This window comes from Melanostigma gelatinosum, assembly GCF_949748355.1.
Source record: "Melanostigma gelatinosum genome assembly, chromosome: 17".
Classification (NCBI taxonomy): Eukaryota; Metazoa; Chordata; class Actinopteri; order Perciformes; family Zoarcidae; genus Melanostigma; species Melanostigma gelatinosum.
Window position 1 is genome coordinate 14,342,977 of NC_136650.1, and position 24,754 is coordinate 14,367,730.

At 43.9% G+C, this 24,754-nt stretch overlaps 2 protein-coding genes across 3 annotated transcripts; one reads left to right on the forward strand and one right to left on the reverse strand.

Moving 5' to 3' along the window:
* Nucleotides 1–592: 592 nt before the first annotated feature.
* cdca7b (cell division cycle associated 7b) lies at nt 593–7,845 on the forward strand. Of its 2 annotated transcripts, XM_079288397.1 has the most exons (11): nt 609–693; nt 2,040–2,183; nt 3,381–3,524; nt 3,634–3,734; nt 4,321–4,522; nt 4,653–4,715; nt 4,937–5,107; nt 5,648–5,794; nt 5,897–6,046; nt 6,850–6,986; nt 7,436–7,845. In XM_079288397.1, the coding sequence occupies exons 1-11, from the start codon at nt 676–678 to the stop codon at nt 7,455–7,457; spliced, it is 1,299 nt and encodes a 432-aa protein (XP_079144523.1). In that variant the 5' UTR covers nt 609–675; the 3' UTR covers nt 7,458–7,845. The 2 variants fall into 2 exon arrangements, with proteins under 2 accessions (XP_079144524.1, XP_079144523.1); XM_079288398.1 differs by lacking the exon at nt 2,040–2,183 and having other exon boundaries at nt 593–693.
* Nucleotides 7,846–8,843: 998 nt separating this feature from the next.
* On the reverse strand, nt 8,844–16,128 carry sp4 (sp4 transcription factor). The gene is made up of 7 exons (XM_079287657.1): nt 15,591–16,128; nt 15,217–15,287; nt 13,942–14,283; nt 12,665–13,835; nt 12,143–12,341; nt 11,463–11,662; nt 8,844–11,162 (listed from the first exon to the last, which is right to left on the reverse strand). The coding sequence occupies exons 1-7, from the start codon at nt 15,595–15,597 to the stop codon at nt 10,858–10,860; spliced, it is 2,295 nt and encodes a 764-aa protein (XP_079143783.1). The 5' UTR covers nt 15,598–16,128; the 3' UTR covers nt 8,844–10,857.
* Nucleotides 16,129–24,754: the final 8,626 nt, after the last annotated feature.

Here is a 24,754-nt window from a genome sequence, read left to right on the forward strand (position 1 = left end):
GTACAAGTAGCCTACCTCAAAATTGATGGTGAAAATATACAGAGTGAGATTTCACCACTGCTAAAAGTCTGTTTATGTTTATTTTATGTGTCCTTTTAAGATACCAACAGACCAAACGGGGAAATTCACTGTAGTTTTCTATAATACACACACACACACACACACACACACACACACTCACTCACACACACACTCACTCACACGCACACACACTCACTCACACACACACACACACACACACACACACACACACACACACACGCACACACGCACACACACACACACACACACACACGCACGTTACTAGCCCTTTCTATGGTAGGGGCAGATTACCACGCCCATTAGCCTTTTTCGCGCGAACGGTGGACTGTACCATTGTCAATCTGGGGGGGGACTGTGAAGAGAGACTACTTCTAAACATGGGAAGAAACCTCTTAATTGACAAATGTAAGGTAGCCGAGGCTTTATATTATCGGTTAACTGTTGGTGGAGCCTCCAAATTACAAGTGTTGGACATAACTACTAGCTAATATATAAGCCCAACGACATCTAAACCCCTACTTTTGGAATGACCACTATTCTCCAGTGGTTCGTTTTTAAACCCACCGCTAAGCTTTCGTGCAGCGAGACAAAAGTTTCTGTTGAACGGAAATTTGCCGATAAACGGAGATAAAAATGACCCTCTTGTCGAAGGTAAGACAGCAGAGCAGTACGTTTAAATGTAGCTCTACTATGGTGGTTCTTGTGTTGGAAGAAAAGTCACAATGAATGCCATTCTGTCTACACTTCTCAGGTCTTTGTTTTGACCTGGTTTGCACAGCTAGCTTACACGTGAGCTGCTTCACATCAACGTTCAGGTGATCCATTACATTTTGGCCAGATGCCTGAACTGTAAAACTGATGCTCAATGTAAAAGAGTGCAATGTTCAGTGTTCTGTCAACGGGTCAGAGGTCAACACTCCTGGTTCTGCAGACATCAACAAATGGATCAGACACAGCATGACTCTGTTTCACCCAATAAAAACTACATATGTGCAAATATGTGTCAAAGACTCCAGGCTTAAAAAAAGCATAATAATATGTTAATACTTAACCCTGATGTTGTCCTGTGATGATTTTGAGCTGATGACATGCTCATGAAGCCTCCCAAAGAAAACATGTTCTGGTCCTTAGACCGCTGCTGTGATGGTGTGGACAGTATCTTAATTAGATATTTATATATTCATGCATTGCCCATATAATAGAAAACAGAAAATACTTCCGTATTTTGTGAAATAACTATGTGATGTGATTATATATTTCTGTATTTGATTACCTTCTTTTTAATGTGCCCCAAATAGTGGATGCGTTACCACTTTGAAACCCTTATACATATTTGGTTTTAATAAGGTCGGAATGAAAGAGGAAGAAAGTGACAAATGGTTTAATTATTTTTAATTATGTATTCATTACACACGCAGCATTGAGGTCTTTGGGAACCTAAACTTTGGAAGTAAAGCCAATGTCAACAAAGTACAAGGTTTAAGTGTATATTCAATGTTCCCACAGCATTCACTCAGTGAAGTCAATGGTGTGTCCACTGATGGGATGGTCCTCCCTCTGGTGTAAAGTGTGAAAATGGTTCATTATTGTCCTGTGGGGTTTTCTGGTTAAAGTCAGTGTTACTCACTGAAAATGCATTGTGTTATCCTTGAGCTCTAACACGTTGAGTGCTCTTCTTCCCCATTGAACTTTTGCTAAGCTGATTATATATATATTTTTAGCCAGTATTGTTTCCATCCGTGTTTTCTAGCTTGCGGTCTTCTCTCTTGTCTTTGCTGGTGAATTGCAGCATATATTGGCTTGTTTACCATGACCTGTTGATTAGTGGAATAGCTCGACACCAGCGGCAGGACTGTGTACCGTGTCAGCAGAGGGCATGTGCACGAGAAAAACTAAACGGGGACCCACTCGTAAAAAAAAAAAACCGAGTCAAAAATGCCCCGTCATGTATTCCACCAAACCTAGTTTAATATGATTGTTAATATGTCTGCCAACAGGCGCCGTGTTTCAAATCCAAGTTCATCACAGCTGAGCTGGCTCATCTGTTCAGCCAGTCGGACAGCGAGGAGGAGTTTGAAGGTTTCAGTGAGGATGAGGAAGAAGAGGACAAGCCATCTTTTAACAAACAGCAAAAGAAAAAGGTATGAAATGATTATTGTTGGTTGTATTACTTGATGAACATGTGTGCGACATACCGCAGCCGAATAAGTGCAATGTTCAGTGTTCTGTCAACGGGTCAGAGGTCAACACTACTGGTTCTGCAGACATCAACAAATGGATCAGACACAGCATGACTGTTTCACCCAATAAAAACTACAGTTTCACGTGCAAATATGTGTCACAGACTCCAGGCTTAAAAAATATGATAATATAATAATATGTTAATACTTAACCCTGATGTTGACCTGTGATGATTTTGAGCTGATGACATGCTCATGAAGCCTCCCAAAGAAAACATGTTCTGGTCCTTAGACCGCTGCTGTGATGGTGTGGACAGTATCTTAATTAGATATTTATATATTCATGCATTGCCCATATAATAGAAACCAGAAAATACTTCCGTATTTTGTGAAATAACTATGTGATGTGATTATATATTTCTGTATTTGATTACCTTCTTTTTAATGTGCCCCAAATAGTGGATGCGTTACCACTTTGAAACCCTTATACATATTTGGTTTTAATAAGGTCGGAATGAAAGAGGAAGAAAGTGACAAATGGTTTAATTATTTTTAATTATGTATTCATTACACACGCAGCATTGAGGTCTTTGGGAACCTAAACTATGTGGAAGTAAAGCCAATGTCAACAAAGTACAAGGTTTAAGTGTATATTCAATGTTCCCACAGCATTCACTCAGTGAAGTCAATGGTGTGTCCACTGATGAGATGGTGCTCCCTCTGGTGTAAAGTGTGAAAATGGTTCATTATTGTCCTGTGGGGTTTTCTGGTTAAAGTCAGTGTTACTCACTGAAAATGCATTGTGTTATCCTTGAGCTCTAACACGTTGAGTGCTCTTCTTCCCCATGGAACTTTTGCTAAGCTGATTATATATATATTTTTAGCCAGTATTGTTTCCATCCGTGTTTTCTAGCTTGCGGTCTTCTCTCTTGTCTTTGCTGGTGCATTGCAGCATATATTGGCTTGTTTACCATGACCTGTTGATTAGTGGAATAGCTCGACACCAGCGGCAGGACTGTGTACCGTGTCAGCAGAGGGCATGTGCACGAGAAAAACTAAACGGGGACCCACTCGTAAAAAAAAAACCGAGTCAAAAATGCCCCGTCATGTATTCCACCAAACCTAGTTTAATATGATTGTTAATATGTCTGCCAACAGGCGCCGTGTTTCAAATCCAAGTTCATCACAGCTGAGCTGGCTCGTCTGTTCAGCCAGTCGGACAGCGAGGAGGAGTTTGAAGGTTTCAGTGAGGATGAGGAAGAAGAGGACAAGCCATCTTTTAACAAACGGCAGAAGAAAAAGGTATGAAATGATTGTTGTTTGTTGTATTACTTGATGAACATGTGTGCGACATACCGCAGCCAAATAAGCTCCAGACTAAATGCTTTTAATTCTCTTTGGTTTTCTCCAGCTGGTGGCATCAGAGGAAGACAGCGACGTGGACACGGGCTTCTACTCGGATGGCGAGGATGCCCCCCCGCCAAAGAGGAAGAGTCTTTTAGTTGCCCTGAGGTCTGTGTGTGTGTGTGTGTGTGTGTGTGTGTGTGTGTGTGTGTGTGTGTGTGTGTGTGTGTGTGTGTGTGTGTGTGTCAATTGGTAAATAAGCAAGCGGATAGTTTTTTAGCGAAGAGATGATCGCCGTATCTCAGTATGTTGGAACACCTACATCCATGTGTCAAAGTCTGCTCTGTTTGTTTATGTATAATATCCTTAAATGCTGTTAGGATACACGAAGAATCTGATGTTATTGCACTACAAACATATACCTACACGATGTGTCTTTAACAGAAGGCAACCTCCGGTTCTGAAAAGTGAAGCCAATGCTACTGGCCACCTGTTATTTATGAGAAAATTATTCGACTTGGTCTTGAACAGGCAAAGTTGATGAGTGAGCGGAGCCTCTTATTGCGGGTCCCGCTGTAACTACTCATGAGGTTAATTATTCGTGTCACATTTGACGGCTCAAATCCGAATCAGGAAGAAAAGGTTAATTGGGCGCAGATTCCGTCTATTGCCCAGCCATACAAGGGACCTGGTCAGAAACACAGACCTGTTTTATGATAAATGTCTTCATTCTTATTTTAATCTTGTTCCTCAGGTTTCCCGTCAAAAGACTGTCTACCCCCAAACAGGAACTGAAAGGGAAAAATGTCAAAGAATCTCCTCCTTCACGGAGAGCCAGAGGAAGCCAAAGGATGAAGCAGCAGCAGCAGGATGAAGAAGAAGAGGAGGAGGAGGAGGAGGTCCTGTCTCAGAGCCTCCGGAAACGAGACAAGAACATTCAGGAAAACAAGGCCATGGTAATGAACCCTTACAACCTTTTTGTGTTTCCTCCTCATTCTGACAAACTGTGTGATCGGTGTTCTAAAATGATATCCCTCCTTCCTTTTTGTTACGCGTCCTTTACTCTTCTCTGCTGTTGTCTTCCAGCTGGCTAAGCTGTTTGCTGGTCTAAGCACCATGGGTGACCTGAATCTGCCCACCACCCCTCAAGTGAGTATACGCACGAGCACCACTTTCTCACAACCATAGACTTAGGCTAGACTGTGGCTGACTGTTTTGTCCAAAGCGATTTAGAGTAAGTTCATTCAAACTCCATTGCAACAAAAGTGAGATGTCTTCCAAAATTGTAAAACTATAATCTAATACTGCTGTTAATGTGTGTGTCGATGTTCACGAAAGACCACATGTTTACTTTGCTTTATTTTACGCAGAAGGAGAAGAAAGCGACCACACGGAAACGCAGGTTTGAACCCGAGGTGGGGTCCGAGAGGAGGAACCCGTCTCGTAAGGCTCGTCCTCCTGAGAACTTTGGAGTGGAGGAGAAGAGCGAGCCGCTCACCATCAGAAAACCCAGGACTGTCGACATCGGGAGACTGGTGGAGGTACGATGAGCAACGCACACTGCACACTTCACCGCGTGCCCACGGATCTCCCTAGAGGGGGAAATGATGTACATTTTAAAGTTAAATGCATCAATCTGGTGCAAAATGAAGGTAGCTAGATCTACGAAGAACGGTGTGCTTTTGGTAGTGGAATGTGCTTTACTCAAGTACAATTTTGAGGTACTTGTGCATTACTTGAGTATTTCCATTTTATGTAACTATATACTTCTAGTCTACTACATCTCAGAGGGAAATGTTTTTTTTACTGTGTTTATTTGACAATATTAGTTACAAGCTACATTGGAGATTCAGATTCTAAATCCAAAATATAAATCAACAAATATACTATGATGTATTATTAAGTAGTCTGTCATCAAGTATACAATGTTGTATTAGCTCCACCTTTACCAGCTTCAACATTAAAGTGATGAACACATTAATCCCACGTTAATCCCAGCAGGCATTCTACAAATACAAAAACAATTATACTTATAATTAAGTACATTATTCATCTGCAATCTGTCGGTTGTGATTGGGCAGGTGGACGAGAATGTTTGTGAGAAAAAGAAAAAGAGGAGGAGCCCCAGGAGGAGCCAGTCTGAGGTGAGGTCAGTTGACGACATCACCCAAGAAGAACTGGACAACGTAGCGTACTGCAGCAAAGACAAGATCTGGGACAAAGACAATGTGAGTCACATCAGGCTTTTACCCATTCCACGGTCTTGGTTCTGTATTGTACTGTCAGGTTTTCTGTCTTTCATTCATTCATTCATTCATTCATTCTTCCAGGGCAGCTCGTGTCACCAGTGCAGACAGAAGACTCTGGACACCAAGACGGTGTGTCGCAGCGGTTTCTGTGTGGGGGGAAAAGGCCAGTTCTGCGGCCCGTGCCTGAAGAACCGCTACGGAGAAGACGTATGCGATGTGCTGCTCGACCCGGTCAGTGCGACTACACACTTTGGACTGAACTTTTTTTTGCCTTGCTCTTCAGACTTTTTAAATAATGTGTTTTTACAGCGAGAATCTGAAAGGCTTTCAGATAAATACCTTTTCAGTTATGCCGATTGATATCTCGTTGTTGAAAACTTTTTATATATTTTTTTCAAACACCGTGTTTGTTTTGAGAAAAAGCCGAACGGAGTATTCAACAGAAGAGGTGTGAACCAACATGGCTGATCAAAGCAAAGAGCACCACCTACAGAAACGTCCAAGTCAGTGACCACGCATCATCCAATATCCTGTCGAAAGAACAATCTCAAACACACTGAATATTCATCAGTGTGTGGCTTATTGTGAATGCTTGCCTGTTTGTGCAAAGTTTAGTACGACAAAATCACAAGTGCATGTTAAGTATTCAGTCCCACAAGTAGCAAAAGCAGGTGATTTGAAAATGCTTAAGACTTGAGGGTTGAAGGAAATAAGAGTCGTTACTCCGTTTCAAAAGGGGCCAACTGAGGATGTTCGGGCATCTGATCACGATCCTCTTTAGAGGTTCTCCGTGCACGTGCAGCTGGTAAGAGCCTCTGGCCTGGGAAGGCCTCGGGGTTCCCCTTGCAGCGCTGGAAAACGTTGCTGGGGAGAGGGGCGTCTGCAATACCCTCCTACGCCTCCTGCCACGGTGACCTGGTCCCGGATAAACGGAAAGAAAATGGATCGGTGGAAGGGACATAAAACCTCAACAGGGATTCACTTGTGCAGTCGGGTAACAACACGGTTGTTAAATGTGGACATTTTCTCCGTAGACGTGGTCGTGCCCCATCTGCCGAGATATGTGTAACTGCAGCCTGTGTCGTAAGAAGGAAGGCCGCTGCGCTACCGGCATCCTGGTGGGATTGGCTCGCTACAGCGGCCACGACAACGTCCACAAGTATCTGGAGAGGTACGTCGCTGCATTCTCACGGCGACAGGCCTGTAAGGGATTCCCCTAAAACTGCCACGATGTGAACATTTTAGGAATTTAATCAAGAAAATATGCGCAGTCACTGTGAAATAACTGTTGGGAAATGTCTGTGCTACTGCATTGAGCATGGAATTAGGAAAATATAAACATACTAAATTAAGCCAATTCTCCATACGACTTTCGATATCTGTGTCAAGTGATGGATTGTTTTTTGAATGCACAGTTTCTAAAAAGGCCTCACGAGACGTTTGTTAAATATTGCAATATCTTTTGGGTTTTTGGAGCGTAAATATACAATTTGAAGACGTTACCTTGAGCTCTGAGAAATTATGTTTTTTTTTCTGATATTTAAGACAACAATGTTTAGTTGCAGCCACACACAGAACGATTGTGACTGCAGCTCATGTTTGCTTTTGTCTCCACTGCAGCATTCGGAGGGATCTGCATTAAAGTCCAGAGCGAAGACCAGGGAGGAGAACCTGCTCGTACGGCAAAAACCTGGAGCAGGCTCTCGTGCTGCACAGTACCGTAGAACTCATTCTAACGCACATTTGTAGGTTTAGATCAACCTTTCTATCTAACGAGAGATACGAAAGTTTGTTTAATCGTACCTTAACACAAGGCACATACACTGTTATGTTTTTTTATATCTTGGTTCAAGGGTTCATGATATACAGGGATGTTTTTGTTGTTTTTAAGTCAGTACCCAGATTTGAGTTGTATATTTTCCGTTGAATATTTCTTGATGTTAACTTGAACAAATGTAAGGTATGGATGCAAAATGAGCCCTTTTTATATACCAACTACCTTTCTTAAAGTGACTAACTTTACAGTATTGTTCTCAGTCCACTGTAAATTCTAATAAAGAATGGCATTGTGTAAATGATTTGCCATGCTGACATTATTGTACATTTAGGGGAGGTGCTTCTACCTTTTTAAGCTGCACCAAAGTTTTCTAAAAGGTTGCTGCTTGTGTGTGCACGGCTGCTGTGTACCTGTTTCTCCAGGTGAGAGGGGTCAGGTACAGGTGAACTGCTGTAATGAGCAGGTAGCGTTGCTGCAGGGCAGGGGTCAGAGGTCAACCTGAGGTCCCATGGAGGATCTTCATTGTGTGTGCACACTGTGGTGACACAGATCTGCAGACGGGTCCTGGAAAAGGTTTCGCGCCGGTGTAATCAAAACATCAAAACCTGTTACTAGTGAACCTTTTGAGAGGTCACTACAGTAAACGTCTTTTTTTTTACCTTCACAGATCCACAAAATGGCCTGAGGGTGCAGAGAGAGGTTGTAGATTTGGGTGTTTTTTTTTTGTTTTTTTTTAAGTGCTTCAAAGGAACGACGTGTCAAAGGTTTGCGTGAGCTGCCTACTACTTGAGTCTTTTTGTATACTTGTAGTCAAGAGTGACCTGCTGGTGAACTCCCAGAAGCCACTTTGATCGTAGCGGAGTTACACTCGGGGTGTTCTCGTTCGTGTTTTCTGAAGTAGATGGTTTATTGGCTCATTATCCGTCTACACAAACAAAAATGTACTCATCATAACTCAATTAGTTCAAAGCAGCTGTGTGTTCTTGAGTGGTCACAGGTTCGATTCTCACAGCCTCAATTTGGAGTCCATCAACGGCAGAAACAGTGATTGTTCCCAAACGTTATAGAGCGGCAGACGTTATAGAGACTGTGTGTGTGTGTTAAAGTCAGTGTACCATGTGTAGATATTGTGAGGGCTCCACCGTGTTTTCTATTGGTCACACAAATACCAGAGCATCAGCGTGGAATTTAAGACCGTTTCAATCACTTTATTGCCGAGTGTTATGCAGGCAAAGCATCTTTTCTGCTTGAAATTTTCCTTTTTTTTTTATTGACATAACACGTTTGTACAAACCAGTTTTAAAAATATCAATAAACTGGGGCCTTTGAGGCTAACCTGGCAAAAACCCATTATCAAATGTTATGGAGACGAACAAACATCTTTTTAGAAAAAGATTTACAAATGAGATGTCACTACAAAATATCAAAGAAAAGAAAAGTTGGTTGTCACACAATATTACCAAAAACATAAAAATTCGTTTGGTATCAACCTTTTCGACTTTAAAGAACAGTAACTTTTTTGCTTTCTTCTTTTGTTATTTATTTTCCTCCAAAAAACACGTTATGGCGCAAAGAGAAGAAGAAGAAATGAACAGCAATGGTCAGATGTAGAAAAAGCAAACAGAAGCACACAGATTAAAGGAGAGAAGCAGCGCTACGGCAAAAAACTCAAACATGCTGTACACAACCTCAGAACCAACGCACACGAACACGAGTCCAGCAAAAGGCAAACAGTACAACTCAAGGATAAATAATAAATTAGCCGTACACAGTGGGGTCCTGTGTGTCAACTTACTGTGAGGGATTCTATCAAATTAAAGTATCTTTTAATTTCAAAAGAATGTACGCACTGAACTAACACACAGAGCAACACCACCAGAAAACGTCTCATAATATCCACATAGCTAAGTAGCCCGACCCTCTCCCACCCACAGCTCTCGTCACTCTGTGGCTCTTTACCTCTCTGTGCTGTGCTCTCAGTGTCGCCTCCTCGTAATGCAGGACCGCTCCCCTCTTTCTCCGTCCCGCTAACTCCGAGGTTCCCTCCGTACGACAGCTTGTGTTAAGGCAATTGTGGCACATCGGTCACGTGGCGGGGTTGGAGGTGCAGAGGGGCCGTCGCCAGAGCACAGAGAGCCAAAAAAAGTGACGGTGCCGCTGTCCGACAAAACTGTCGTCTCATCTGCCAGGTACCATCTGATGGAAATCTAAATGTATAAAAAGTACAAACTGGCGTTGGATGGACTGCAGCCGCGATGTTAAAGCCACCCTGTGGTATCTGCAAAGCAACAGGATTTGTTCGGACGACAGCACTGCTTTCACATATTCTCACTATTCTGGCTTGTTTTAGCAACAGAGAAAACTTCCCCCGACAATGTAAACATGGTTTCACTAGGATTGTCATTAAAGTATTGCTTTCACTACACAAACAAGGTTGTAGAAAGCTAGATTGTTTTTCTCTATAGAAACAGTTTTGTCTAATGGCCACTGTGCCTCAATAGGAATGCATTATTTATAAATCTTTTTATATGTGCTTTTTTCTACTCTTTTTATTTTTAATTCCCCTCTCTTCTTCAATAACAGTTTATCCGTTGACTGGTCTCGGAGGAATCAACACCTGAATCTGATCTGAGGACTAAACCTGAACCATGAATAAAACTCAAATTAGGTAGATCCTCTTGGTGACAGCGTGGGAATTCAGACACACACACTCGTTCACACAGGTCAAACATGCACTCACACGCCGTCCCAGACTGCCCCCTGCTCTATCGCTGCTCTGCAACAGTCCTGTACCATGATTGACTCTCAGCGCAGTCCGACAGGTGTGAAACAGGAACACAACTTTGTGCATAGAGTTTTGATTCTGTTCCAATTCAGACAACGTCCCTCCATGTTGGATGGTTTTAGATTCAGCAGGCTAATCTTGTCCTAATCTAGACACGACTTACATTCCTTTCCCCACTGCGATTGGAATTGTTATAGATTCATTTTATAAATGCCAAACTAATCTTTCATATGTTTCGGCAAAACTTTTGTTATTATATGCGTTAGTTATTTTTAGATTGTGACGTTTATATTTTTCTTTTTCTGTTCATCGCATGATCCCGTCTCTTTTGAGTCCCTTTGTCACGAGAGAACAACATTTTTAAAATGTCAAATTAAAAGTTTAAAAAGAAAAGAAAAACTAGCCACCCCCTACAGTCCCTGCAAAGACTCCCAAAAAAACAGGAAGTCAGCCTTCAGCAAAGAAACGGGAGTCAGTTGCCTATTGAAACTCCCCCCCTTCCTCCTCCTCCTCCTCTTCCTCCTCCTCCTCTTCCTCCTCCTCTTCCTCCATGTGATTGGATGTGGTGGGTGTAGCGGGGTCAGAGTCACGTGAGAGGGTTGCCACAGCGACAATCTGAGGGGAGGCGTCCATGCCCTCGGGGGCGTCTTCCTCCATGTCATCGGTGGTGATGATAGCCACCGCAGCGCCGGCTTTCTTGTTCTGGTGGGTCTTGATGTGCTTGGAGAGGTGGTCGCTGCGCATGAAGCGCTTGGAGCATTCGGGGCACTCAAAACGCTTTTCTCCTAGAGGGCAGAGGACAAAGAATTAGATCAAAATAAACCAGGAAAGGACCCCCCCCGGCTTTGGTTGGTGCCTTCTCGGAGATGTTTTCTCTTATGTTTACAACTAAATACACGTGTAGCTGTTGGGCAAGAAGTAGAATCACATGGAAAAGTGGAATTGTATCGTTAATAAGGGAATTAGAGCTGAAGCAACTAGTCAGTCCACAGAAAAATACTTAGTTTCTATCACCCCCGAGGCCTTCCGACGGGACCAGGGTGAGCCACATCTCCAGCCTACATCCCTGTACGCGTTCGTCCTACCTGTGTGCGTTCTCCGGTGTCTCTGCAGCTCGTCGCTCCTGGTGAACCTCTTGCCACAGAAGATCCAGTTACAGACAAACGGCCTCTCGCCGGTGTGCCAGCGCAGGTGAGCCCTCAGGTGAGACGTCTTGCCGTAAACCTTCCCACAGCCCTCCATGTGGCAGATGTGCTGCTTCTTCTTTGTGGGGTCACCGCTATTCCTACAACACACACACACACATTCGAGTTAGGCGTGAGCTGCAGGTGGTGTGTGTGTGTGTGTGTTTCATAAAAGCTTTCAGGACTTGAAACAAATGGGAACACAGCTAGTCTAGAAGTCGCGGAAGTAATCTCCACAGCTAAAGCTAAGATTAAACTTCTCTGAGGGAATTAGTCAGACTTTTAACAAATGTATTCACTGATTATTCGAGCAGAGCTGAACACATTTGACCGGTCTCTGAATATTCTCGGTGTATTTCTGGGTGCATGCTCCTCATTGCAAAGTGCTGGGGGGTGAGAGGTCAGATCGCTCACTTCAGGATACAAGCTACACTGTGTTCGGACCATCTGTCAAACCATGACATGACGGTCATCACTCATTTTGGAATGGTCATAAAAGTGTGAACACGAGTTCAGGTAAACGTAGCTGTAGACGGTCAACCAGTCCTCTGTGGAGCTGCGTGTTTGTAATGTGTTCGTACCGTCCCTCTCCGTCCCTGCAGTTCGGACAAGAGCAGGCGACGCGACGAAGCCTCTTGCTGGGCTGTCCCTCCTGGTCCGAAGAACTTTGTACCGAGCCCAGCTGGTCTGGACTCATCGATGAGCCCGATGCCACGTTACCGACAGTGACCGTCACTGGAGACGACTGAACTTTGACCCCATCTTGACCCTGTGGTTGACCTGAAAGGTGATTTAAAAAAAAAAAAAGACAAAATGTGTAAACTTATTTATCAAAAATATGACAATAGAGAAAAGCTGAAAAAACAAGATCCAAAACGGACTTGAGTAAAGTGTCACACAATTTCAATGGGCGAGCAGGTTATCCTGAATGATTCATGTATGCCATAGTTCACCACAATACTGGAGATTAGAGTCATTAGAGCTTCATATTCCATCAATAACTGACCTCATTGCTAATACCACATTTTTGTTTCTACTAATGAATGGATCCGTGATGGATTCGTCACTTCACATTCACACAGTTACTCTTATTACGGTCTTACCCTGTAGACCAGTAATAGTGAGGGGAACCCCCTGCACCTGAACACCAGCGGTGCCCAGCCCCGCGATGCTGACCGTCTGTACTCCAGAGCCCGGGTTGATCTGGGCCGCGCTCAACGTCAGGGGAGCTCCACTCAGGGAGACCAGCCCTCCACCCCCCAACGTCGTCCCACCGGCCACGGGGGCCAGCGTCAGCTGCTGTGGCATGCCTGCCCCGAGGCCGCCCTGCAGGGAGACGCCACCGGGCAGCTGCAGTGTCTGCCAGGTGATCTGCCCAGATGGGGACAGGGTTGGAGTACGGATAAGGACGTGGGCTTGGTTCTGGAAGGCCTGGATGGGCTGCAGGGTTTGTCCTGGGGCCAGCTGGAGGGTCTGAATGTGCTGAGGTTGCCCCTGAAGCTGACTCTGAGGCTGTAGCTGGATCTGCTGCACCAACTGGTGCCCCATTTGGCCCACTATCACTTGCTGAATGGTTCCGGCTGTATCGATCTGGTTCTGTAGCCCATTGGCCTGGTTGTGGCTTTGAGAGTCGGCCTCGCTGCTCTGCACTTGGGTGTCAGCTGTTCCACCCTCTGATCCGACAGACACCACGTGCGTCACATCAGACACGCTTTCACCTTCGGCTACCACCATCGTTGCTGTGGCGGGAGCTGCCCCAGACAATGCTGTTGTCAGCAGCTGGTTGCCGTTGGCAACGGAGAATGTGCCATCTGCTGATTGGATAAGCTGCACGGCCCCGCCCCCGCCAATATTATTTATCACTGGCAAAGCCAGGGTCATGCCACCAATGTTTATGGGTACTGTGGTCATAACAGGAGTCTGGGAGCCCTGCAGAGTCTGCAGCTGCAGTGGGAACGACTGTGCAGGGCGGATCTGCAGCGGGACCGTCTGATTGGCTGTAGTTGTCAGGATGGTTTGCTGGTTGGCTGGCTGGAGGATAGCCTGTGTCTGGCCGGAGCTCTGGGTCTGGATGAGCTGGACCTGCTCCTGTACAGTGCCGATGGAGGCCGTCTGAGCTGGGCTGATGTGGATCTGCTGCCCATCTGCAGTCTGCAGGTGAGGGATGACCTGATACTGGATCCCGCCCCCGGCATTGGGCAGGTTCTGTACCTGGATGATCTGGAACTGCTGCTGATTGGCTGCGATGCTGTTGGTCCCACAAAATGACTTCACCTGCCCAACAGGAAAGGAGCAGTGAAACGGTTAAGATCACAAACGTTGGCAAACAAAAAAAAAAAAAAAATGTGCTCAAACCCACTGCTTCCCCCACTTCCGTCACCTTGCGCCCCGCCGGTGAGCTGTCATTAGCCATGGTGGTGGCCACTGTCACAGCAACAGGCTGATTGGTGTTGTCTTTGGCCATTGTAGGTGCTGCTGTAATTATCTGCCAGCCGTTCCCCGTGAACTGAGCTGGGACCAGTTCCAGCTGCTGGGGCACCAGGGTCTGCCCTCCAGCTGTGTCCAACAGTATCTGCCCCTGGAGCTGACCTGGCTGCAGCTGGAACTGACCAGCCTGGACCTGGAAGTGATGGGCCCCCACCTGGGCCTGGGCCCCCTCCTGCCCTCCAATCTTACTGCAGGTGGCCGCTAGCAGAGCCAACGGAGAGGGCTGCGAGGAATCCTGAAGGAGACGGAGTGGGGGGTGGGGGGGCAGAGAGCGGAACAGTTAAGACAGGAGTGACGAGGGAAGAAGGGGAAGTCAAACGTACACACACAGGAAAGTACACCATGTAAGTAAAAACAGCCAAAAGGAAAAGATGGGCAGGTATCATTATGCACTCACACAATGAACAATTAAATAAAGATGAGAGAGTAAAAGAGAGAGGGGAGGGGAAAACATGGTGCCAATAAGAAACAAAAAGCTGAGAGAAAAAGAGAGAGAGCTGTCAGTGGAAGTGGGCGGTATTACAGGAAGTGAGTGGGTGGGCGTGTGAGAACCACATTTCTCTTTTCTCAGAACACTGGAGGAAAATGCCGCCCTCTCTCTCTCTCTCTCTCTCTCTCTCTCTCTCTCTCTCTCTCTCTCTCTCTCTCTCTCTCTCTCTCTCTCTCTCTCTCTCTCTCTTTCAAAGGAACTAGGTCGCAGGCAATGTTCTTATGCTATACACCTCGGAAACGGCCTAGCTTCTGTAACAAGTACAACAGCGGGGAATAACAACAATGCTTGTCGTACACGCTCGACAACAGAAGATGCCCTTAAGAACAGAATATATTGAATATATACAACCTACAAAAAGCAGATAAAAAAGGAGGTTCCACAGTTGTAGAGCCACATACCAACGCTGCAGGTCTTTATAATAAATCCACACGCAGAATTAAATCATTTTGACCTTAATTCAAACGGACAATTCAAAAGTACTGTGGCTGAAGTGTGACAGCCGTATAAGCCTATTCAACAAGCTCTGGTCTGGCTCTGCACAGAAGCAGGAAGTGGAATTCACCAGAGAAACGCCCCCAGAGGTGTCTGGCTGGGAGGGAGGGAGTGCATTTTTGGCCTAACAGGCAAGGCAAAAGTAATGAAGTATGACAAACTCTTATTTCATTTTTCTTTCACCTGTGATCCAGAACTTTTCCCCTTCTTAGATGGTTTCCCTCCTTCAGTTCCAGATGATTCCTTCTTGGAGTCTGTCAAAAGAGAGCAGAAACAAAATATAATATATATAAGATCATATATAAGAATATCTCCAGTTGAAATGTGAGTAGTACAGAGTCCCAGGAGGAGACACACTCATGCAGACACTAAGTCGCCTAAAAAAACCCAAACCTGATAATATTACAGATAACAACAAAGGTGGTCAATAAAGGTAAAGGAGAAACCAGTAACCTCATCTTCAATATCAAAGGTACTGCGAGCCTCCTATCTGTCAGACGGAGAGAGAGAGAGAGAGAGAGAGGGGGGTGGAGACGGAGAGGGGGGAGGGTACCTACCACTCATAACGCATTAATATACCGAGAGGGAGAGGGTGTAGTTCACGGCAGAAGGCCGGCCGGGTACAGAGGCGGAGTACGGCCTCAATGTTCGGCGCTGGGCCGTGGCGGATCTGCCCGATTTGACGAAACCACCCACTGGCCAGGAAGGGCGGTGCCAAGCGCAGGCACAATCAAGCAGCCCCGAATAACGGAGATAACGGAGAACACCGTGCACGTCACCGGACCCCGTCGGCCCCCTCGCAGCCCCGTCGTATGTCTCTTTTACCGGACAGCCAGTCCATAAACGAGCAAATTGGCGCTTGTCAGAATAATATCCACAGAGAAGTTGTCAGTGTGTGACCGTAGAGGGCCACCCACTTCCATTTAAGCATCAGGACAACACCCTCTCCGCTGCTGCTGCCTGTCGCCGCCGTTTCTCTCGCCGCACGACGCGGGGACGCCTCGTCGCCGTCCGTCGTGCACCCTAAAACAAACCGTCACCAGTGTTTGTATTTTACGCCTATTCCCCTATTTTTTTCGTGCACAATTGATTTGTGTTTAAGGGGAAGACAGGGGAGATAGCTGTGGCTTTTGTGGGCGGACGCGCTCCTCCCACATATTCAGATTGGTCGACGGGGCTCGGCGTGCGAGGGTCGAGATGGGAGTTGTATTTTGGTGAGGCCTCGCCTTCTCCGGCTCTATTGGGCGGCGGAGACTACAGCTCCCGTGATGCTCCGGTGCGTCGGTGCTGGTAGTCACGTTGGTGTGAGAGAGCGAGCGAGAGGGAAGGGCGGAGACTTCTGTGTTGTGTGGGGGGGGCGAACGGGAAAGGGAGGCGTGTGTGCTGGTTTCCACTCTGCGCTGGTGTCACAAGATGACAGCTCGGGTAGGAAAGAAGATCAAGCTGTTTTTTATTAACTATGGAAATGTGAATAATGTCACAATGTTGCCTTTATTTATTTGCCACTAATACCACACTCACCCTGTCCCAGTTTTCCCCCCACATCTTTAGTATTTCAATCTGATAGGGAGAAAGCAGTACTTTACAGCCTAGTTTAGAGATGAAACAATTGGCCTACTAATTGTGATTAAGGACAAGAAATGACCAGGCGACCCCCCCTCTTACTGTCTTGTAGGCTTTCCTGGCCAACCTCAGCTGACCTGGAAGGGTTGTCGGCTGATTAGGCTCGCCCTTTGGCATTCATTGCTGATCGACCCACTCTATTTTTTTGGTTTTGTGTTGACCATCGTTCAATAAATTGCATAAAGTATACTCTTTAGTTGGACTTCCTCCTATTCATATTCCACAATCCAGTTATTTACCATGTGCACAAATGCCAAATGTTCCCAATCTCTCCAATGTGAGGATGTGCTGCTTTTTCTTACTTGTATGTCATTGTAAACTGAGTACATAAAAAGTATAAAAAGTCATATTTGACTTTAAAAATTACCGTTTAACAAATGCATTTGGAGACACTTGAATCATGGCTAATTAGCCGGAGAAGAAAAGCAGAGAACTTAACTGCTTTTATTTGTTTGCATGTAGCAATCACACAGAAGTGTCTTGTTTGTGTACCAGTATGGAACAAAAGTCATGGCCTCACTCACGCGCACAAACCTCTTTCAATCTCCCAAGGGGAAATATATATGTTAAATTCATCCCAGCAACCCAGGCCTATATGGTCCCATGGCAGGGGTTCCTCCTGCCCAGTTTGTCCTCTCCTTCACAGAAACCATCCGTGAGCGAGGAGTGACTTAAGCCAAGTGGAGTCAAAGCCCCGGTTCACCAAGCAGAAAACATCATTAGCGGGCAGCCAACTGAGGATATGCCCACGGCACACAAGGGAAATACTTAGGCTGATATGCTGTCAGCCTGAGCAATACTCTGCCACAGTGGCACTGCACCCAGTCATTAAAACAAGTCCGGATGATACTGGAAGCTGTTTATTGTTGCAGGTTTCAAAATACTTTTATGATCCCTCAAAATATGTGAAAAATGTGTGAGTTCAACCTTTTCGAGGCTCTTATCCAACATGGAATTTGATGCAAAAAGTACACCAACATGTATGGATTTGTTATGTGGTCTCACTTTGATGAGTGCCATCATGCTGCAACACAAACTTTTAAGAGTTTAAAATCTGACTTCCTCATCAGAGACCTGAAGAGAAATAACTATTCAACATGGCGGCTACTGCAGGCCCGACAACACTCAAGTCCTGTGGTTTCTTTTTCGTCATGAGACTGCTAGTGTTCTACGTGTGATTTCACAGCACACACACACACACACACACACACACACACACACCTGGAGTGGCCCAGAAACCCAGATACACACACACACACACACAACATGCACTGTAATTACTGCGGAAGCCAAGTGCGTTGGTCCCGCCCCCTGGGCCAGTCGACAGGGCGTTGCTAGGCAACGAGTTCTGGTCTGAACAAGGGTTGTTGCCTGTGTGGTGGTGATGATGATGGTGGTGAAGGCTATCATCTGCTGCAGATAACTATGCCACACACACAAAAAATGATCCAATCTGTAGTGCTAAAACGTTGTAAAAGTAGAAATGATTGACATTGTCATTAATCCTCAATAAAGATACATTTGACTTTTAGTGATCCTACTCATGTCCAAAGTCATTGGGGCCTCTACAAATATAAGATCAATTTAGGATCAGCAAAAGATAAAATATGAACGGATATTCCGTCAATGTGAAGAAAGTGAAAGTAATACTTGTTTACCAGCTGCTGCCACTAGATGGCGCCACATACCATATATGGGGGCTTTATAGTTACTAACATACGACAAGATAAAATACATTTATTGAGGGGAAATTCGGTTAAAATATAAATAACATGATGCATAAATACAAAGTGGTACAAAATAATTCAAATAAGAAAATATAAACATAGACTGTTTACTCTATATCTCATGATCATTACAGTTGTTCTCAATTGCTGAAACACTAAAACCCATTGGCTGAACAAAGTTCTCAGTTGCCTGAACTCATTTAGCTGATTGTGCAGTCTGTTGTCAATACCTTAAACTGTTTCACATGGTAAAACACAATTTGCAGATCTCACTTCGACTTTTCAGCAAAACTCTAAACACATTCTCAGTCTCAAAACACATTCTGCACTCTAATGCACATGTCATCCATACTGGTAAACACAAGTGGCAACAATCAAATACAAAGAGAGAACACATGTCATTGATGAAACACAATCACTCAAAATTTATTTCACTTGTATCAAATGATGTGACACAACCAATATTAGCCAGTTTAGAGAGCAAACAGGTGGTTGAAGGTGGGAAGGAGAAAGTCTGCTCAAAATCAAACACTGCTCTCAAATCATAAACAAAGTGATCAAAATAATACAATACACCAATAAATAGAAAACACATTGTTCAAAACATGTTTATGATTTGAGAGCAGTGTTTGATTTTGAGCACAGGTAAAGCTGTTTTGAGGCGAAAGTTTCATTTTGCAAGAGGATTCCGAGGTTTTGTAAATAGTGCTTGAAGATGAGGTTTTGTGTTTACAGTTTTGAGAGAACGGGGGACCGTTTCAAGAAATGTGTCTGAGCAATCGAGAAACACTGTAATAAGATGTAAGCGGGATGTTAATGTTGAAAGTAATTATTGTCGTGAAAATGTTTACATTTTTATGTTAGGTAGTTAAATCTATAACTTAAGTTGTAAAGCAACTAGTAACTATTGGTGTCAATATTTCCCATTGAAATGTGATGAAAAGTATGAAGGACATAAAATAGAAATACTCAACTAAAGTAGGAGTACTTTCTTGTAAAAAAAAAACACTGTAGTATTTGAGTTAATGTAGCCTACTTTCAGTTAAGTTCTCTGCTGGACTTTCATCTTTCAAGTATGAGTATGCAATAACTCTATTTCAGCATGATGAAGAACTAGGTTGCTTTCCTCTTCCTTCTGTATTCCAAGTTGAGGCATGCTTGGTTTTTAATAGGCCTAACATTGCAATGACTTTAGAATAGAAGACGTGAAGAAGAAGTACGTAGCCCCAACATGTTCATAAAAATACAAATAAACTCACGGTATATATGGCTTTAATACAGCTCGTTGTAGTCGGTTTTGGAATACATTAATGACAAAACTACTGAGCAAAAAATTAGCCAGAATTGAGCATTTTAGACATTTTGAGCCCACAAGAAACATTGTTTTTAGCAAACAGTAGGGTTTTCTTTCTATCTTTCAAATCCAGTCAAAAGTTGATTCATTCATGAACTGCTTGTGATCGCAAAGGTAAATGAAAAGGTAATTATCCAGACATGAACAGAGGCATCATTTCAAACTCTGATTTGGATTTGCATCCAGGAGGTAATTGCGCTCTCCACGTCACCTCCATATGTCTTGAGTGCAGATGAAACATGATTGCGTGCACAGCAATGTAAAGTTGAAATGGTGCACCTCTGCGCATAAGCAGGTTGGCATGTGTGAGTCAGTGCACGCTTGCGTGCAGTTATGGTGTTGTTTGTGCACTCGTAAGCGTAGGTGTGCGTTTGTCACACGGGTTCTCGGCGTCAGAATGTCTCCCTCTCCTAAAGGTTAAGTTGGGATGGACAGATTTATGACTTCCAGCGTGAGTACAGCTTTTGGCAGCTGCCTCTGTTGTTCATAAATTGTGTGTGTGTGTGTGTGTGTGCGCGTGTACACCTGGAGAACTTGGCAAGTGATAACAGACACGTTTCACATAACTTTCCTCTGACAAGCTACAAGCTGTTGTTATGGATGGATAGATAGTCATTCTGTACTCATCCTATTATGCCAGTAAATCTGAATGAGAACAGGTGATGTCGTTGTGTTTGCTATGGCTCATCACCACAACTTCCTACTGGTATTACACGACAGCATATGCACATACAGACACACACACACACACACACAATTTTGGATGATCGGGAAGCTGTAGCTGTAAATTGAATGTGTTGATGTTTGCACCTTGTGGAAGATGCATCCTGGTGTGATAGAATGTATTTTTTATTATTATTACTGGAAACATGACTCCGAACTGGAGTAGACTGGTATGAAGCTCGGTGAAAGTTGGCAACATCTCGCTGTGATGACAGTTGACTGGTTGATGCGTCGTCGTGTCTGGATCAAGTGGAAAACAACCGGTATGTCTCAGTGGGCATGATGCCAGTTCAGGGTGTGGGTGGGACATGTTTCGGATCCGCACCTTTGTAAAGGTGATGTTGTTTCTCTCTCTGGATGTTTTACATTTTTTTCAAGCACACATGCGACAGTATGATTCCACAGAATGTATCAGCTGTGTATGCACTTGAGAGCATATTCTATTTTTAACACTTATAGAGCTGCTTGTGCAAATGGTGTCGGGTGGAAATGAAGAAAGGTTATTGTTCTTTACACAATAAGTAATGAACTTGCGTGACATCTGACTATAGAAACATGTGTTGTCACGACAGACGCTGGTTGTCACACCCTCCCTAATTTTCCGTCTCTGTTGGAAATGTTACAGGACTCTGATTAGGCTGACGTCAGCGTGAGTGTCTCTAAAAGTAAATAACATTATTTTCTGTGAGTTTGTGTGTGTGTGTGTGTGTGTGCATGTGTGTGTCATCTGGATACAAATTTGACAGGTTCATTCAGCGCCCAAAACATTTGTCAAATAAGGTTTAATTGTCCGGAATAATAATCTTTTAATGCTTGAAAATGAATGTTTCTGGTCCAGAGAGAGAGCGAGAGAGAGACTGAAACTATTTAAAATTCATTTTTAATAACCTTATATGAATGAATATATATGAAAATGTCTTCATATGGATATTTTTAAATCATAAAAGCAAAGATACGCTGCTTGTAAATGGACTACATATGAGATAGATGGAGCTGGATTGTAAATAAAAACAGACTTGTGCTTTTCATTTCTGCATTTTAATTAAATTATAAAATATAACATTTGTACATTACATTGATTGATAAGACAACCTACTTTGAGCCAAGTTGATATGTTTACACGATAACAACATGGCTCTTCAATATTGTTTCGCTCTTTGCCATTTAAACTCAACTCTTACCTGCGAATATGTGCTGTACATTGTTCCTCAAAGCTGCAACCTGTTAAAGCCGAAACAAGTAATTGATAATCGATACTCAATGTCTTTGGGTTGAAACTATCTGTCACGCTAAACCATCAGAGCTCAGTAATGTGCATACTGTATCCCGTAATAACAGAATAAATATCAGGTTAAAAAACATCTGAAGGTACAATTATTTTGATTGTATCCCTCTTATTCCCTAACTTCTATCTTGTTGCATCAGTGTGCACTGTAGTGCACAGTCACATTGTAAACTGGGAGTAATTACACAGCACGTTGCAGTCATATTTGTCTGACATTTTATGGACCGTATAAATCAATCAAGACATTTTTTGGCTGCCATCCACACTGTAAATCAGTTGACGTTTGTTTTTGAATTCAAGGAACAATGTCACACCAAGACTCACATCTCTTAAGTACACAGTTAGTTACGAGGGACTGTGAAATGTTGACTATCAACCGATAATGTCTTGACAAACAGGTCCCTGACATGTTGAACTGCTGCGTGCAGACACGACTCGCGGGACTTCAAGGCCTGACGAACTGTTAACTGCTCTGCCTACAGCTTTGTTCGAACAACAACAGTGAGGCCGAGAGCTGAACCTAATTACAAGTCCTGCGATTCAGAAGACACCTTCAAAGACGGAGTCGGAACGACTATAATCTGCAGAATGTGTATGCTGGCGACAACTGCAGGTATTTACGACATGCATTCATCCGTGCCGCTGTGTGCATGTGCCTGTGCATTTTACACATCTGAGTGTTCATACAACAGGTCAGTTACCTTCCCTCTCGTCAAACCACACATGCACAGATGACGTTGGAGACATTACATGCGCACCAAGAGAGGGGGAAAGTCAACCCGCGGTATAAGCCTCCAGAGGTATCTGACCTCAGAGGTTCAAAAGTCAAGACAAAGAGCTCCGCCGGACAGGAGATGAGATGCTGTAAGATGTGGCATGATTACGGGAGAGATAGGAGCAAAACCTTGAACTGAGATTGAACTCTGAGTTGAACCATACGCCCCATAAACCACACTTTAAGTTGAGTTTTGAATGAAGTTGAAAAAGTGTATTGGTTCGGCTGTTGGTGTAACAGAGTTAATGATTCCACTTGCCATCACTGGCCATTGGTTGCTAGTATTACCATATTATTTAAGTTATGGCTAATCCTTATCATTTTCATATTATTTCCTTGTTTAAATATCATTTACAACGTATCATTAGTTCCCCATGGAGACAAGTGGGTTGTGTGTAACAGCGCCCTCTGCTGGCTGCTTGCAGACGCTAGTGGTGCGCCCAGCTTTCATGAACGAGTCTGAAGCTGTTTTCATGGTAGGTTGACCTGTGACAAGCTCCGTTGTGAAACATCTCATTCGATGTCTGATGTACATATATACATATAGAGAGAGAGAGATATATATGGAGATGTCTAGAAGTCCCTTTTTGTTCGTATAATTGTTTTAATTTATAATTTCTAGAGCAAATGGTTTTAACTGATTTAGCATTTAGCATGAGTAACATGCTAACAACAGTTAGCTTAAGTATTTGTCCCTTTTGATTTGACAGTGTTCCGGAGCTTGTGACCGCAACATTGTCTATGAGAGTCACTGAAGCTGTTCTGTCTTTTACCAGCTATATTCTGTCCGATGAATAAACGTCTGGTTGGAGCCATCAAAAGATATCGTGTCCTGAATAAAACACAACAGTGAGTACGCAACTGCTACATTGGCAAACAAGGCAGCAAAATGTGTATTAAGAATTTCAAATTATTCAAATTGGACGTTGTGAAAACTAATTTCCATCAGATAACTGTATTCTGCAAGAATAACAAGCTTCCTAGAGATGTATTGTACAGTTCAAGACACTGGAAACTTCTCTCTTTGTTCATGAGGGCCGGGTGTTTTGAGAAGGACATGTTCTCTCCATTATCTCAGCTGATTCTGTTACAACTTCACTCCCCAAACGCAGCTGAACTCAAAGACGCAGAATTAAGCTGAATTGAAACACTATTGAAGAGGACGGGACCCATGCTGTGCTTTCAGACAGTGAGCAAGCATGTGTTTAAACAGTCTCTTTGAAGCCAAATGTGAAATGATTAAGTCCGCTTAGAAGTCTGTGTGGCTCTTCGGTGTGTGTTTGTCTGTGTGTGCATGCATGGACGTCTTTGAAGATGGCTCTCTTGTGCGAGTTCAGGAAGACCTTTACAGCAGTGCTAAGTGAAGGGTGCAGCACACTATAAAGATCCTAGATAAGTGTGTAAATGTGTGTGTGTGTGTGTGTGTGTGTGTAGTTCAGTGCAGGACCTGACATGACTTGCGGGCCTAGTAGAGCTGACGCCAACCCCTTGTTACTTGCTGTCTGTGTATGTCCTGAATGACAGCCCAGAGGCAGTGCATGTGTGTGCAGTTAGGTGGGAAAATAAACGTTTCATCTTTGACGGGAACCATCAGTAAAACAGCAGCCATGAAATCACCTCAAAACCACCTGAACCTGGTCCGAGAGTGTGCGTTAGTGTGCGAGGGAGAACCTGAAGGACCTGCATTCTTTTCCTGCATTTTTCTAATCTGATTCACGCCTTTAAACACCCTATCCCAATTGATCACCACGTTAAGTATGATTTGTGTGTGCAGAGATGGTAAGAGTGAAAATAAAAGAGTTTGCTTTAAGCTTGTCCTATAGTGCACACATTTTCAGTTAAATCTGGGGGTGTTTTGCTCTTCTTTGTGGAATAAATTAACAATTTGTTGCACAGCAATTAGCATGAAAAAGCGAGCAGCTTTTTTCCAGTCAATTTAACATCAAGCCATCTCTCTGTGCTTTTCTTAACCCCCACTCTTCTTCTGCTCCCTCAGCCCCCGAATTTTATGGCTGGCATTGTGGCGAGGTGAAGCGCAATGAGTGGGAGGAGCGCTAGTTAACCAGGAACATAGCATGAATAGTGTGTGCATGTGTGTGTGTGTGTGTGTGTGTGTGTGTGTGTGTGTGTGTGTGTGTGTGTGTGCGCGTAGCTATCTGCATGCATATGTATGTGCACGGCTGGGTGCTTTGGTCTACATAGAATAAGTCATGGTAACCCTATTCACACACTAC

Bases quoted from the DNA above. Each gene is read 5' to 3' on its own strand.
- cdca7b (XM_079288397.1), top strand. The intron at 4,716-4,936 runs GTGAGTATACGC...TATTTTACGCAG, and splicing joins ATCTGCCCACCACCCCTCAA to AAGGAGAAGAAAGCGACCAC. The intron at 5,108-5,647 runs GTACGATGAGCA...GTGATTGGGCAG, and splicing joins ACATCGGGAGACTGGTGGAG to GTGGACGAGAATGTTTGTGA.
- sp4 (XM_079287657.1), bottom strand. The intron at 14,284-15,216 runs GTGAAAGAAAAA...CGTCTCCTTCAG, and splicing joins GGAAAAGTTCTGGATCACAG to GATTCCTCGCAGCCCTCTCC. The intron at 11,163-11,462 runs GTAGGACGAACG...TCTGCCCTCTAG, and splicing joins ACACCGGAGAACGCACACAG to GAGAAAAGCGTTTTGAGTGC.